This window comes from Rhododendron vialii, chromosome 6a (assembly GCF_030253575.1).
Source record: "Rhododendron vialii isolate Sample 1 chromosome 6a, ASM3025357v1".
NCBI lineage: Eukaryota > Viridiplantae > Streptophyta > Magnoliopsida > Ericales > Ericaceae > Rhododendron > Rhododendron vialii.
The window spans coordinates 38304590-38320449 of record NC_080562.1 but is presented as its reverse complement, the minus strand read 5'-3'; the positions used below and the strand labels follow the sequence as shown (position 1 = coordinate 38320449).

Sequence of the window (15860 nt, the reverse complement as noted above, 5' to 3'; positions counted from 1 at the left end):
ATTTCGAATCAGACTGCGCATAAAATAATTAAAGTATTTTTTTTTTGATATCTCAAGTCAGTTTGTACATATTTTAAACTAATTCATAGAGTTCCTCTTGTAGCCGTTTTATACACTTTGTTGATGAGGTAAAATGACACCAAAAATTACTGAAAAAAAATATAGCCGAGGAGGGAGTCCCAAACAATAAAGTACTATTATCAGCTACTCATGGTTTTGTGCTTTATTGTGGAGGAATCGTGGGGGGAGGAAAATTTTTTTTTTTCTCGTTTCACTGTTGGACGAAGAAACCTGTTGGGGAAAAAAAAAGGAGGAAACCTGTTGGCAGAAGGAAATTCTTGGGATTTTATGAGGCTGAGGTGCTTCCTTTGTTAGGAAAGCCCACCCTCTTTTCTGTTCAAAGTAAAGCTTTGTGTGTGTGGCTCTGTTTGGTTGTTGGGTTTTGGAAGAAACAGAAGAAGCTCCTCACATGGTGGTACTGGTATCTCTTCACCTCCGTACCCACTTCCTCATTCTCCTCTCTTTTTGTGCTCGTGTCTGTATACATGTGGGTTATTTAGGTATGTGGGTATTTGGTGGCTAGCCCAAATTTGCCTTAGTGGATGATCCGCAATGGAAGATCCTTCCAGGAAGAGGAGTCGTCAAGATTGTCTTTTTCACTAGCTTATTTAGTTGATTATCTGGTATTGTAGACCCAAGTTCGGACACTTTTATTGATTTTATAGAGTGTCATCGTGAGGGCCTTTGAATGCGTCTTTGATCTAGTCCATACACTTGAACAAAAATGATATTCTTAGCATCAGAAATGGAGTGATCCCATTTATTTACAGTTCAGTGTATGTTCTGTGATGGGTTTCCCTTTGATGGCGGTGCTTGTTTTATTGATGCTTTAACCTGTGCGTACTATTGCTCATCTATTTGCATTTTGTGCCCAGCAGGGAATTGTTTCTGTTAAAAATGAGCTTCTGGACATGGTAATAGTAATGGGTTTTCATGCTGGTTGGCATTAACACGCGACTGTTTGTGCATAATGATGGTAGAGAAGGATTGTTGGAGAACTAGTCCAAGAGCTCTTTCAGTTCTAGGTTGTGTAAATGCTATCCCTCGTGCGGCTATAGGTGGATGACTATGGAGGGTTCATCTGAGTCTGGTTGGCAGAAGTCTGATAGTTCTAGGGGATTCAAAGCTTCTTCTGTCTCGGATAGAAACCCTAGACTGTTTCGTGGCAACAGAATTAGGTCCTCAGGAGATGCATCTCAGGATTCTGGCTCAATACCTGTCAGAAAGGAGAGAGATAGGGTTGTGTTGGCGCATAGGGATCTCCATAGAAACCCTTTTGGCCTTTCTGGAGTTTGTGAGGATGAGTTAGGGAGGGGCCCGGTTGTTCGTGCCATTGAATGGAATGATGTTAGCTTGAGACAATGGTTGGACGACCCAGAACGATCAGTTGATGCCACTGAATGCTTGCACATATTTACGCAAATAGTAGAGATTGTTAACCTGGCACATTCACAAGGAGTTGTTGTCAATAATGTACGGCCTTCGTGCTTTGTCATGTCATCTTTCAACCATGTCTCTTTCATTGAGTCTGCATCTTGTTCGTCAGAATCAGGTTCAGATTCCATGGAGGATATGTCAAATGGCCAAACAGCTGAGTGTAAGAGATCATCTTCACCTTTGCCCCACGGTTCACATCGACATAGAAGCCACTTTGGAACAGAAAGACTGGAGATGAATCAAACAAATGCTTCCCAAGTGGCTTCGGAAAGTAGTTGCTTGCAGTCAAGTTCTGTCTACCCAATGCATAAATCCTTGGAGGTAGGCAGTGACGTTAAACAAGCTGAAGAAAAGAAGCATTCATTTCCCATGAAACAGATTTTGCTTATGGAAAGCAATTGGTACACTAGTCCAGAAGAAGTTGCTGGTGCTCCTAGTTCTTGTGCTTCTGATGTTTATCGATTGGGAGTCCTCCTTTTTGAGGTCAGTAATCTACTACTTAAATTTTTCGAAATGTCTTGTGCTTTTCTTTTTTCCATTGGTCTTTTTGTTGATTATTTTTGGAAATACATTCAACTAGTGGTACTGTTCTTTTGTTTTCCCTTGCTCTTAGCTGGTGTTACTGTTTTTATTTCGGAGCAGTTATTCTGTACGTTTAGTTCGGCAGAAGAAAAGAGTTCGACTATGTCTAGTCTGAGACACCGCGTTCTTCCTCCACAGTTACTACTGAAATGGCCAAAAGAAGCTTCATTTTGTTTGTGGTTACTGCATCCTGACTCATGTAGTCGGCCAAAAATGAGGTATCTTCCTATAACATACCCTATGTATGTATCTTGTGTCATCTTTAAGTTCCCTGTGCGTGTCATTTCTTGCTTTTAAGTTTCTGTTTCCGTCCTAATTTGCTAGCAAATGTATGGGGAGTTTTGCTTTGAGGCTTGGATATTGGTACATGATAGCATGTGTAGAGTCCCTGTTGTTCTTTACATTTTGGTCAGTGAATGCAGATACGTTTCTGTTGGCTATGCTATGTTCTTTCCTAGGTGATTTGATTGTTGTGTCAACTAGTACTATATTTCCATAAGTTGATATCAGGGCTTCTAGATGAGAGTCCAAGACTCGAGCCCATAAAGGGGGTGGTAAGGTCACTTTTCTTTTTTGCCCATTATTGCAGTTTAGGTAAGTAAGAATATGGCACATATGTTCTTGGGATACCATGTTTGTTGATGCTAATAAAAAAAAAGTTTATTTTGTGACTTTTTTCTTCTTCTTTTATCTGGCTTATAGTGATGCACATTGAATGTCTAGTATTGATATCTTTTTGATCAGCAAAATGTGGATGTGCGTGTACAAGGAGTGGAAAGAGTACCTGAGGTATCCCTCCAGAAATATGGCCAGCGCTACAAAGGCTCAAGTGCACTGAAGGTGGAAGAGGAGAGGGCTCAGGGCAGCCTTTGAGAGAGAGGGGGGGATGGCAGTGGAGAGTGGTCAATTAGAGTGCAAGTGTGTTAGGTGTGTCTTCAATGTGTATTGAATGCTTGTCTTGAATGAGGCATTAACTCCTCTTTATATAGGAGTCTTGGTGAAGGGGGAAACCAACTGCTTAGCTTCTCCCTATTGGTGCAACAGTCGAACGGGCTGAAAGGCAGGGAAGGATTCAGAAATTTACATTAGTGGGGGCACACAAATTAGTAAACATAACTGTACGTTTATAATTCCTCAATTAATACATATTTTGCTAGTAAAAAAACAAATTGATGAATGTATTTGTTTTTTTATCTTATAATTAGCAGTAAGGGATGTGTTTGCAAAAAAGATGGTGTGAAAATTTAACGCTCGCACAAATAAATCAGACAAATATCCTCATAATGGAAATCCAGAGTAATTTTATTGAAACGCTATCACAAATTTATTGGGAATAATTGAAATATTTAAGAAAATTAATATAATTTTACAAAATCGAGTGGGGGCCTGTGCCCCCGCGGGCCCCCACTTGTATCCATCCCTGCTGACAGGGTTTCTCTTTGAGTGTTTTGATCGGAATTGGAGTTCTGTATCATGGGACTCTCAAAGGCAGGTTGGGTGATATATAGAGGCTTGTATCAAGGTGGTAGGTATGGTACAAACTCCCATTTGTCAACTTGTCATGGATGTTGCAGAGGAATGGTTGTGTCAGATGAGAGGTGATGTAGGCTTAGGCGATGCCCTCTCTCTATGGCCGGTCAAGCTATAGCTCACCTCGTGGAGGTGAGTTTTGGCAATCCATTTGCTCTAGTCGCCAAGCCACATACCTCCTTACTCCCTGTTGAGAATATAAATAATATAGTTGCCCCTCTCTCTAATAGCTTAAGCTTTTAGATGAGTTGGTGGTTAACAATCTAATATGGTATCATAGCAGGCAATAGGTCCTGGGTTCGAAACTCACCGCTTACCTAATGATTGAAATTTACAGGTGTTTAGCCCACTTATGCAGGAGAGTCTGGCTACACGTGAGGGGGCGTGTTGAGAATATAAATAATATAGTTACCCCTCTCTCTAATAGCTTAAGCTTTTAGATGAGTTGTTAGTTAACAATCTAATGCTCCCGACCTAGGTGATGTAGGAGTTGTCATATAAGTTGTTGTGAGCATAGTTGCACGAAGCGGGAGCGAGGACGGGGGAGCAGATGATCATAGAACTGTGGGAGCGCCATTGGGAGGGGATAGGAAAAATTATTAAGATTATAGATATTTTGATGGAATTTTTATATAGTTGAATGTCTAAATAAAAATATTATTCTACCACATAAAATATTATTAAAATTATTAGTTTCTAGTTAAATTTCAATATTTTTATTGTAGCACATGATTGCAGAATAGAGCTGTTGTACATGTTAAACAGGCATAAAAGTTAAAGGCATTATTATAACTCTAGAAGGTTAAGATAAGATGTGCACACCAACAAGAACAAAACAACTTTAAAGGTACCAATTGCAGCTCGAATCGTAAGTCTCTCAATCGTTTTTTGGGTGCAAGTTCCCGTATAGGTTAGGAACGAGTTCCCATCGTCATTGGAACGAGTTTCTTGAAGCTTCCTTCGACGGGAACACGTTTCCAACGTGGGCATAGTTGAAGGTTCCTGCAACAAAACGCATTCCCGTTGAAGAAACGTGGGCATAGTTGAAGGTTCCTTCAACTAAGATTGTGAGCTACAAGTACTTAGGAGTTGTGAGCTCGTGGAGAAGTATCCTTAGCTTAGTTGCACGAAGCAGGTTTGGGATGGTGGCGGAAGCGGAGGATTATAGAAGCTCCTCATTTGGGAGTGCCACGAGGAGCGTTTAGGAATAATAGATAAAAATAAATATGTAATACAAGTAAATATTATTATTCGTCATTCATGTCAATTGCCAATATTGTCTTAGTGACTTAAGTAATATTATGTTTCTATTTAGTACTTGAGTAAATTTAGTTGATATTTTCCTAATATCTTATCATTGCTTTGTATTTTCTCTTGCTTGGTATCTTTTATTTTTGTTTCTTTTGGGATTTATATGCCTAAGAGGTTCTATCCTAGTTGGGAGCGGGTTTTTTTCTCAATGGGAGTGAGGTTCCTAGGAGTGTCTTACTTAGGAGTGCGGGAGCGAGGTTTTGCGGTGGATTCGCCACTCGCATAGGAGGTTCCTGCAACTAAAATACTTAGTAAGCTCACTCCTTTAGGTGACTAGCAAACTTGAGGATGGAGTTCAATGGGTGGCAGTTGTAGCAGCTGCCTCAGTTACTAAAGGATAGAGGTTCCTCCGGTGGCATCTGGGGGCGGAGGACCTCCTGATACCCTCAGGATGTAGACTTAACCCTGCCATCATTGTTTCCTTTGATAAGCTTAGCCATCATCAGTATTAGCAGAAAGTGGCTATACGCTTATTATCATGACTTCCAAGTCTCCAGCTTGCATTCTCTATTTGGCAGCCTGGTTTTTATCAACGTACCAGTCAGTAATTTATGTCTTTTAACTGCAAAAGGAGTGTAGTATTTGCATGGTAAATTTTTTGAAATTCTCATGGAGGTGATGAAATCTAGTTTTGATTAGCAATCAAATAATAAAAGAAAAGAAAAATACTAAGTGATTTCAGAATGAAAGATGACCACATACATGGAATTTATAAAATTACCTAGCAACAAGAACACTGGGGATTCAATTCGGAAACCAAGAGGAAATCATTCCCAACTCCCAAGACAAAACGTTCGACCATCTGACCACCCTAAACTGTATGAATTGAATTATACAAACTCTAGAATGATTGAATTATTTATTTGTTTATTGTTGCCTGACAAGGGTATCCAGGGCTTTGCCTGAATAATCTCCCAGTACACCTAGTTTCCTTTCTCACAGGTTATAACAGGTCCTAAGCCCTTGCCTGCTAGGCTTGAGAAAGCGAATATTCACCATTGGTTTAACCCTTGAGGTGCAAACCCATGATCTTCATGTGGAAGTCATAGGTTGTAGACATATACAGGACGAAGCAGTATTTACTGCACCCTCTTGAGTGTTGTTCGATCTGCTAAATGTTTAGTGAGTGGTTGTCTAGATTTACACGCACGCTCCAATTTCAACAACAATATGTCCCAAGGTGCAATTTCAAAACCAAGAATGCAAACACGTACGTTGTTATCAATTGTGATAACCCATTGTAGGTTATTTATTTCTCACAAATCAAGTCTGTGAAGACGTTGCTTAGCCCTTTAAGCATGTTGTTCTCATATTAATGGCAGATACGGTTCACATGTAAGGACTGCAAAAATAAAAATAAAAGCTTCTTACCATGAAAATTAAATAAAATTAAACAATCCTCTCTTATGGTATGGCTGGGTAACAAATTCAGTCTGCAGTTTTTTAATTATTTGTCTATATAGACAATATTGATTTTTTTCCCCATTTTGTTTTACGTGAAGAACATAGTTCCACAAATAGGTTGATATCAGTAGCTGGATAACATCTGTGGACTGAATTTTCCAGGCTACTATGACAATGTTAAAAAAAGCATCTTGGACTGTTTGGCTTTCGCAGTTGTATTCAATTAGCATGTTCTACCTTTGTGACTCTGGCTATCTTCATATCCAGTGCTTCCTACTCAAAATTTCTCTTACCATGTAAAATTTCTCTTACCATGTATAACAGTGAGTTGTTACAAAGTGAGTTCCTGAATGAACCAAGAGAAGACATAGAGGAACGTGAAGTAGCAATAGAGCTTCGAGAGAGAATAGATGAGCAGGAGTTGTTGCTGGAGTTCCTTTTGATGATACAACAAAGAAAACAGGAAGCTGCTATTAACTTGCAAGATTCAATTTCCTTCCTATCTTCTGATATAGAAGAAGTTACAAAGCAGCAGTCGCTTCTTTGGAGAAGAGGAGGCTCTTGTCCAGAATTAGGCAAGGATTCCGCTTCTAGTCTCCCTTCGATAGAAGTTGTTGACAATGGAGATTCTAGCGGTTTAGCTTCCAGAAAAAGATACAGACCTGGACTTCAGAATCAAAATGAAGAGGAATCTGGTGATTGTGTGCATAACTGTGAGAACTCAGAGGAACCTGCTGAAAATCAAGGAAGTTTTCTCTCAAAAAGTTCTCGATTGATGAAGGACTTTAAGAAACTGGAGTCAGCTTATTTTTTGACCAGACGCAGGTCTATAAAGTCCACAGGAAAACCAGTAACTCGACAATCTCCAATTAGCAGTGATGGTAGACGGTCCATTGTTGTAACTGAAAGAAGTTCAATCAATAATTTGCCCTCTGTGAATCAGTGTAGTGAAGTTAGACAAAGTGGATGGGTAAATTCCTTCCTTGAGGGATTGTGCAAGTATCTGTCTTTCAGTAATTTAAAAGTGAAGGCAGACTTGAAGCAAGGGGATCTTTTAAATTCTTCCAACCTAGTATGTTCTCTGAGTTTCGATCGCGATGGGGAATTTTTTGCGACGGCTGGTGTGAATAAGAAGATCAAAGTATTTGAATATGCCACAGTTTTGAACGAAGATCGTGATATCCACTATCCTGTGGTTGAATTATCTAGTAGATCAAAATTAAGTAGTATATGTTGGAATAGTTATATCAAGAGCCAAATTGCTTCAAGTAACTTTGAAGGAGTGGTTCAGGTAGGTCAAACCCTATTTCTTTTTCACCCATAAGCTCCTATTTTATGAGGATAATAAGTTGTTTATGTGGTGGATCTTCAGGTATGGGATGTTACAAGAAGTCAAGTTTTTATGGAAATGAGAGAGCATGAAAGGCGTGTGTGGTCTGTTGACTTCTCATTAGCAGATCCGACAATGTTGGCCAGTGGGAGTGATGATGGTTCTGTTAAGCTCTGGAATATCAATCAGGCAAATTTTATTTTTGCACTTGGTGGATGTCAGCTTTGAAACTAAACGTACTGGAGTCATCTAGTTACCAATTGCTGTGTGTTAGTTTTTAGATGTGCTATTAAGTTGTTTCTCTTACATGCGTTGCTACTGCAGGGAGTAAGTGTTGGTACCATTAAGACAAAGGCCAATGTCTGCTGTGTTCAGTTCCCTGTTGATTCTAGTCGTTCCATTGCATTTGGTTCGGCAGATCATAAGATTTATTACTACGATCTCCGAAACTCGAAAATGCCACTGTGCACATTGATTGGACACGAAAAGACTGTGAGCTACGTGAAATTCATAGATTCGACGAACCTTGTCTCAGCATCCACAGATAACACACTAAAGCTTTGGGATTTGTCAATGTGCACATCTCGAGTTCTTGACAGTCCTCTCCAGTCATTCACAGGTCACACGAATGTGAAGGTACATGTTTGTATATAATATTCTTTCATGGATGTTTGTTTGGATGACCGGATGCCCAAGCCAGCACCTCGACCTATTCTGGGGCCCTTCAGTTAACAATCGGGCAAACCCTCCTGTGGCCCCAAGGTTTGGAATGTTTGGACTCTGTGGGATTCAATCATGCAACCTCATAGAGGACAACACTTATTTGCTTTGTCATGCCCACTTGGCCATATTCCTTCATGGAATTGGTTGAGTGCCATAAAAAATCTTCTGTTCTTGTTACCATATTTTGAGTACTCTGCATTAGCAATGGAGCAGGGAAACTTACAGTAGTATGAAATTGCAGCAATAATTTTGTAGGGAAGTATTTTCACACGTCAAACCTAGGGCTGCTATAAATTTTTCTCTCTCCACTGCGCCATAGTATATACGCACTTCTAATGATGGACAGTCAAACAATGAATAAAACTTTTGTTGTATGTTACTGGTCATATTTGGAATGGGTACATAGTTACATACCCTGCTTTTGGAAATCTATCTTTAACTGATTGTTGACTACGGATCTGTTTTACCTTCTTTCAGAATTTTGTAGGTTTATCAGTGTCTGAGGGATACATTGCAACTGGCTCAGAAACAAATGAGGTACTTTAATATTGCGTAGTATACTAGTATGTATAGTGATTTTGCCGAAAGGAACTTATGTTTGCTATCTTATGAAAGTACATCCAAGTGGCATTTGAGTAAATGAACTGTTATATACATTTCCTGTTCGATGAAAATAGTTAATAGGATATTCCGAAATACCAAAAAAAAGAAAATAGTTAATTGGAGCTTTTCTATTTTGACCGCCAATTCTTATTAGAAACAAAGCTGAATTGAAGACCTTCATCATGGGCAGCCTTCTCTTTGTCCAATGGTGATGGGTTTACGATCTATGAGGTAACCCTCTCAAGTCCCAACTAGATCCCAGGTCGATGGTACCACCGAGAGACATTACACACCTTCATCAGAGTTGTCCTAGTGTTCTCTGAGCACATGTTTGTACAATTCTCTGAGTTCTCAAAACGGTTTATGGCAATGAGGATAATGTGAAAGTTGCCTTTTAATCTTTCTAATCTGTTTACGCTGAAAACTCAAAACTTAAAACAGAAAATCTAAGACACAACATACAATAATTTTTTGTTTGGACTTCTTAGAGCATCCGCAATAGTAATAATCAAAACTAATAACCAAAATGTGCCATGTTAGCATTTGATTATCCATTTAGTCCACAATCAAACTTAACAACCTCTACCTCCACATTGGTTATTTTTGCATCCCTAACCAAAAAAACCCCCATAATACACAATGCACATTTGTTCCAATCACGCACCCCAAATTATTCGTCTCGATGAGACGATTTCAATGTAGGGTGTTTTTGAGTTATTGAGTTTGGTTATTGGTAAAAGTTGTTAAGTTTGGTTATAGAATTGGTGGAATTTGGTTATTTGCTAAAAGACTTGTAATTTTGCTTATTACAATGTGAGGTGTTTTTTGAGCATTGTTGTTAAATTTGGTTATCCACGCCTATTTGCTTATTACAATGGGGATGCTCTTTTAGTAGCTATTACTCCTAGAGAATTAGGTGCAACCATCTCAACTTTTACGCCGCATATCCTCTCTTTTTTATAGTAGGGTCATGATTTCTCCACTGCCGTTCCTGTGATTTTTATTGAGGTTTAACATTCATTTGCCCATCCCCTCAGTCTTGCGAGTTGCAACGTATATGTTTTGATACTTGATCGATTTAATAGCTACTTGTGGCCTGTTATTCCATAGATTAGTACACGATGTCATTCTTTATGGTACAGATTTTCATCTACCACAAAGCTTTCCCAATGCCAGCATTGGCATTCAAGTTCGGAAGCAGAGATCCAATTTCTGGGGATGAAGTAGATGACAACGCACAGTTCATATCGTCTTTGTGTTGGCGTCGTCAGTCATCCACCTTAGTTGCTGCAAATTCCATGGGAAATATCAAACTTTTGGAAATGGTTTGATTCGGTCAGTGCTTGCAGAGAAGTGCAAATTAACTCAGAAACAAGAGAGGGAATAAACCGCAGGGTTATTTGAATGGGCTGCATGGAAGTTACAGCAGCAAACCAAATTTTGAATTTAATACCGCGGATGTGGTTAGTGTGAAGAGTGAAAATGAACTCTTGTAATTTTTACTGTATATATATATATATGTACAAAAAAAACGGTAAAAAGAAGGGTGAAAATGAATCCGTGTATATCCTGTATTGATACAGATCCATAATCATCTCAAATAGGTGTAATTTTCAAATTCATAACTTGTTACTGTTTTTCCCAGGTAGATTTTGAGTTCACTCTTGGCCCATTGAGATCTTTGTATATCCTTCCTTTTTTGGTACGTTCAAAGGTAAGAAAGAGGAGGAAGAAATTGTTGCGAGTCTTTGTTCCAAATGCGAATACACGTGTGTCTCCTTGTGAACTGTCTGTTTATCATATCTGCATTTAGCTCTTTTCTTTGGGAACATGTGCGATTGGCTTCACGTCTTGGTCTGAGCAGGAAATTGAAATTTTTTTTTTCACGTCTTGGTCTGAGCAGGAAATTGAATTTTTTTTTAATACAGAGAGTTGATCCCTCTAGGTGAGACGAATTGAAAAAGTATGATGGTTTAAATGAAAAGCTATTTCTTTTTACCAGAAGACGAAGAGATTAGATTTCTAAAAGCTTTTTGTTAGCATACCACCAACGTTTTCTTTCAACAGTTTTTTTTTTCCAAGAAATCGTAACTTATCATAAGCGAAAAGACTATTACGAGACGAATACAAATCATACAAACAGCCCATACAACAACCAGCACAACACATCTCAGTGAAATAAGACAAAGACCCAACAAAACCAAAAAAGGTCAATCATAACACCCCACAATCCCACATAATCCAAAAGGGGGAAAAAGAGAAAAAAGAAAAAGAAAAAGAAAAAGCATGCCCCCAAACACACGAGCAAACGATACTTGCAAAACAAGGGATAAGGAACAGGGGATAGAGATAAATCAATGTAAAGCACGTTGAGGGATAGGTAATTGTGAATCTCAGAGTAACCAAGAGTCTCATGTAGCCTGGAAAAAATGGTGAGAAAAAATTGCCTTGCGAATTCTAGAGTTTGTGGGAATGTGATGAACCAACACATCTTATATTTGCCTTTTTCCCTATCGGCAATCTACAATGTCTCACTAAAATCTATGTAAACTCATTTTGATTGTTCTCCCATATCAACAAAACCAAAATAGATCGGAATGTGGCAACTCGCAATGGCGGGAAAGAATTATCTGAATCATTGAGAAAGCAACGACTAGTTATTTTGAATGTCATATAGCCTAAAAACATTGGTGCTAGTAACCCTTTTCCCAAAATAAGTCCTCTATGGGATACAATATTCCCCTATCAACTCTAGGGCTTGTGGGATGATTGATGAACCAACACATCTCCATTTGCCATTTCCCAATCTGCAAACCTACAATCTTTCAAGGAATCCTATGTACATTGATTTTGCTTATACTTAGCTTGTAAGAGTAACCTACCTATGAGACGGCGAAGCCTTTGAGCTCCAGGGCCCGGTCTAAGCTTCCTAGGGTTTCCAACCTTGGAGCATCTCGGTTTACCACCACACCAACCACCCGGCGTAAAACTCCCATTTCTCCGCCCGAGCAATTCCTTATCAATCTTGTCAAGAACTGTGTCGTCTTGCCCAAACTTGCGACCAAAAGCAGCATCGCTGGCGATCATTTTGGCAGTGTCATTGAGAGAGAGGGTGTGGGGGTGCTGTTTGGGTGGGTTGTCCCAAGATATGTAGTGCATGTCATGGTTGATTGCAGTGTGAGCAAAATCGGGCACATTGCATATGACTGTCTGGAAATAGCCTTCAGGAGAAGACACAAAATTGGTGTAGTACATGAGTAGGACTCTCGGAAGGTTATCCCAACCCCATATTACATATTCCACAAATGAGCGCGAGAGAACCATCCATGCTGAACCTGAAAGGGAAAAAAATTGATGTTCCATTTTACCTTGTCTAACAACATCACAAAATTATTAGGAATTTAGGATTGAAGGCGGATAAAGAGTAATCTTCAGTTTCTTTCTTTTGTCAAATGCTTGTTCTGTCGCTCTGCTTCACTGGTGAGCTAAAACCCATGCTATGCTATATGATCTTTACGTCATAGACAGCATCATGTCATTGGTTCACATTCGCAGTCTAACAAAGTCAACAAATCCATGAAACTGATAAAGCTAGGTAGCTCGGAAGTAGTCGATGCATCAATCAATCGGAATTATACGGCATGAAGGCAAAGAGAATAGCAGAAGTAAATGCATAGCTCGAATCAAAACTTATTTATTGACTCAAAGCAATTTTCACTCAAGACATGATTCTGAAAATGTGAACTTGAATCTGCTATCTCTGAAAGGCCAAAAAAGACTTTTATGAATGTCGAGACAAATGCACATATAGGACATTTACAATATTCGTATTCAAGAACTTTAGGCCAATAATCTACTGACAAGATTAATTATTCATCTAAAACAGAGAATTGAGAAGGTAAGTTTCATAGCATCGCTATCAATGAAACCGTGAAATCTACTTCTGAAGATCAATGTAAAGAGACGGAAGCTGCAACTAAGGCAGATCTGAAAAGTAGAGTCCCCATCGGCCTAGTAACTGATTTACTCCCCAGTTGGTATGGTTCTGTATGTTACTTCTCTAAGCAACCAATAGGCAACAACTAATGCACATTGCAATTATATAACCAGAAACGAAAGATAAACAGAAGTAAAAAAAAAAACTAACCGGTAAACAGTTTAAAAGATGTTGGCAAAGCTCTCCGTGGACTGACCCAATATATATCTTGCTTCGTTGATCGGTAGAGCCCAGGATCAACAATCAAAGGCATTGCTCTTTGATTCCTGAAAACAAAACCAAAAATTTCAGACTTGTATTGGCACTTCCTTAAACAAGAAGCAAAGATGGAGAGGGAAAGGGAAAGGGAGAGGGAGAGGAAGAGAGAGAGAGAAAGCTTACTCCTTCCAACCAAGACGGCTTGTGTGCTCAATGAAGTTCAGCTCTCGGTTTACATCAGAAAAAGCAGAAATAAGATCTGAAACACAGCACCCAAAAGTAAATGAAACATCTTTGAAGAAAAACAAAGTAATATAACTAATAATGATGTATATGAAACAAGCTGTGAAAAGGCTTACTCACCATCCTGAGTCACTAGAGGATAATCTGAAGCGCTGAGGTTAATAAACCAATCCCAATCTTTACTTCTCTTCAAAAGTATAGCACAAGCATGAAGTGTATTGGCAACCATGGTTGGCCCTCTATAAGTAACCATATTAGCTTTGGTGATCATGTAAACATTCCCGACCTTAGCAAAAACCAAATCTTTTTCCACTCGGGAAGCAAGTTCCAATCTCTCTTCCACAGGCGATTCTAGGTCCAAATGAAGAACATAATGGTTCAATGGATGATAAAGGGTCCGAAGGGTTCTCCAGAGCTTTTCCAAATCACCCCTAGACCCAGAAATCAGATAGGCAAAACGAGGAATGGAAGGGCCGGGAGGAGGAGGTGGTGGACCGTGCATGACCTTGTCTTCCGCGAACAGTGGACTTGTTTGATTCATTGAATTACGCGGGGGGAAAAGCAATATAATCGAATTGATCTTGCGTAGTGATGAAACAAGACCCATGTTGAATGAGGTTGCGAAAAAGAATACAAATATGAGTGAGCTTATAACCAGAGGGAATACCCATTTCTTTTCCATATTAAACTTTTTCGAATTCTCCATAGCTAAAACCTTTTCACCAACTACACCAAACAACCAAACACATCCCAGTACCAATTAACGATCCCCAATTCAACAATTAGTGTTCAAATTTATAGATTGGTATTGGTACTGCACTAGAGGTTCAAGCACGGATCAAACCCATTCGCCACAAAAACTCCGTAATCAGTGATCCTGAACATGGCTGTGGAATTCAACAGAAAACCCAAGAACAAAATTTAATTCCCCTTCTAATTAAATTAATTCAAATAGAACAGCCTAGAACGATATTTCATTCCCATCATAATTAAACTATTATCAAAAGGCTTTGTAAACAACAACCTTCGATATTAAAAATGACTAAACAACATGACAAAACATCTCATATCATACTACCTCAACATTATATATCTATATTTTGTCGGTAGAGAGAGAGAGAGAGAGAGAGAGAGAGAAGAATGCCACACCAAGAAAATCGAACACAACCTTTACAAAAGGGATCAAACAAAATAGCAAAAAAATGGATTCGGAGAAACCTTATAGGAGCTAATATTTACGCAATTGGCAATATGCATTTGTTGAAAAAGCAAAATTTTAAGCCAATTAATGCCAAATCTTCTTACAAATCTGAAGTAATAATATCCAAATCACCAGAAACCTAGATTATCAATTAATCCCACAAGATCCTTCATTCGAAACAAAGAACACTAACAACCAAAAAGTACAAGAAAACAGAAAATGGACGTAAAGAATCAAAACACACCTAAAAATCGTAGCTTTTTAAATCCCTCTCAATATTTTACATAAAACAGCCATTGAAATATTAACAGCCGGATCAACAACCAAAATTCAAACAAGAAGCTTCAAGAAAATAACCAAACTTGATAAAAATGAATACCCAATGAAAAATCAATGAAATGGGAGCATAGAAAACTCCAAACAGTGATTTGAAGGATGCAAACAGCGGAAGAAGAATCACCTGGTTTTGATGCAGGGGAGTGGAGCCCCTGTTTGCACATGTCCAGTATAGATACAGAAAATTAAAGAATTGGGATGAGAGAAAGAGCGAGGGAGATGTGTGGTGTTTTTTTTTGTTTCGTTGGTCTGTTGATTTCTTCACACTCTTTCTGAAATTTTTGATGTCTGCTGTGGTTTGTGGGAAAGAGAATTATATAGATGGGATTATAATAATAGTAATAAGAATAATACTAAATCTGATTTCAGTTGTTTTGACCGATACGTCAATCGAATATTTGTAGTAATTCTTTTCCCACTTACGAACCGGTCCATATATTTTATTGCCAAACGTGTACCATACGTGTATTTATGTTACTCCTTAGTAGTAGAAGAGTCCTTTCAGGGCCTTACCGATTCTCTACTGACGGTCACGCAAGATTAAGGATGAGCAAAATAATCATGAAATTGTAAATTTAGTCTAAATCAATTCAAATCGAATAGTTTGATTTGGTTTTTTAATGATGTGATTAGGTCTCGGTTTAAAAAAATAGAAACCGTGTTAAATGACTTGGTTTATAAATTTATGTTAATAGTTCTGGTTCCAAACCGTGTGATATATATATATATATATATATATATATATATATATATAAATATAAAATTTGTTTAGATATATTTAATAAACTTAATTTCCTTATCTAATACTTTATTCCACCACCCTATTCTTTTCTTTCACTTACAATGTTAATTTCCTAAGCTTTCTATTCCTACAATTTCATTACGCTAAACATATCCGGTTTGGG

The 15860-nt window shown here is 38.5% G+C and overlaps 2 protein-coding genes across 9 annotated transcripts; one reads left to right on the top strand and one right to left on the bottom strand.

Annotated features, from left to right (window-relative positions):
- The first annotated feature begins 246 nt into the window (after positions 1 to 246).
- Positions 247 to 10656, top strand: LOC131328839 (protein SPA1-RELATED 3-like). 7 transcript variants are annotated; one of them, XM_058361781.1, is made up of 8 exons: positions 247 to 481; positions 936 to 1980; positions 2140 to 2297; positions 6649 to 7615; positions 7697 to 7843; positions 7979 to 8290; positions 8855 to 8914; positions 10123 to 10656. In XM_058361781.1, exons 2-8 carry the CDS (start codon positions 1123 to 1125, stop codon positions 10309 to 10311), a joined length of 2691 nt encoding a protein of 896 aa, XP_058217764.1. In that variant the 5' UTR covers positions 247 to 481; positions 936 to 1122; the 3' UTR covers positions 10312 to 10656. The 7 variants fall into 7 exon arrangements, with proteins under 7 accessions (XP_058217764.1, XP_058217763.1, XP_058217770.1 ...); XM_058361780.1 differs by having other exon boundaries at positions 262 to 481; positions 939 to 1980; XM_058361782.1 differs by having other exon boundaries at positions 269 to 475; positions 939 to 1980.
- Positions 10657 to 11593: 937 nt separating this feature from the next.
- LOC131329471 (beta-glucuronosyltransferase GlcAT14A-like) lies at positions 11594 to 15350 on the bottom strand. Of its 2 annotated transcripts, none has more exons than XM_058362598.1 (5): positions 15080 to 15350; positions 13539 to 14305; positions 13359 to 13434; positions 13128 to 13243; positions 11594 to 12315 (listed from the first exon to the last, which is right to left on the bottom strand). In XM_058362598.1, the coding sequence occupies exons 2-5, from the start codon at positions 14122 to 14124 to the stop codon at positions 11816 to 11818; spliced, it is 1278 nt and encodes a 425-aa protein (XP_058218581.1). In that variant the 5' UTR covers positions 14125 to 14305; positions 15080 to 15350; the 3' UTR covers positions 11594 to 11815. The 2 variants fall into 2 exon arrangements, with proteins under 2 accessions (XP_058218581.1, XP_058218582.1); XM_058362599.1 differs by lacking the exon at positions 15080 to 15350 and adding an exon at positions 14864 to 15046.
- Between the last annotated feature and the right edge of the window lie 510 nt (positions 15351 to 15860).

Coding starts and splice junctions, on each gene's coding strand:
- LOC131328839 (XM_058361781.1), top strand. CDS start 1,123: ATGACTATGGAGGGTTCATCTGAGTCTGGTTGGCAGAAGTCTGATAGT. Junction 8,291..8,854: donor CAGGTCACACGAATGTGAAG/GTACATGTTTGT, acceptor ACCTTCTTTCAG/AATTTTGTAGGTTTATCAGT. Junction 8,915..10,122: donor CTGGCTCAGAAACAAATGAG/GTACTTTAATAT, acceptor TTTATGGTACAG/ATTTTCATCTACCACAAAGC.
- LOC131329471 (XM_058362598.1), bottom strand. CDS start 14,124: ATGGAGAATTCGAAAAAGTTTAATATGGAAAAGAAATGGGTATTCCCT. Junction 13,244..13,358: donor AGCCGTCTTGGTTGGAAGGA/GTAAGCTTTCTC, acceptor TTTTGTTTTCAG/GAATCAAAGAGCAATGCCTT. Junction 12,316..13,127: donor ATCTTTTAAACTGTTTACCG/GTTAGTTTTTTT, acceptor TTTCCCTTTCAG/GTTCAGCATGGATGGTTCTC.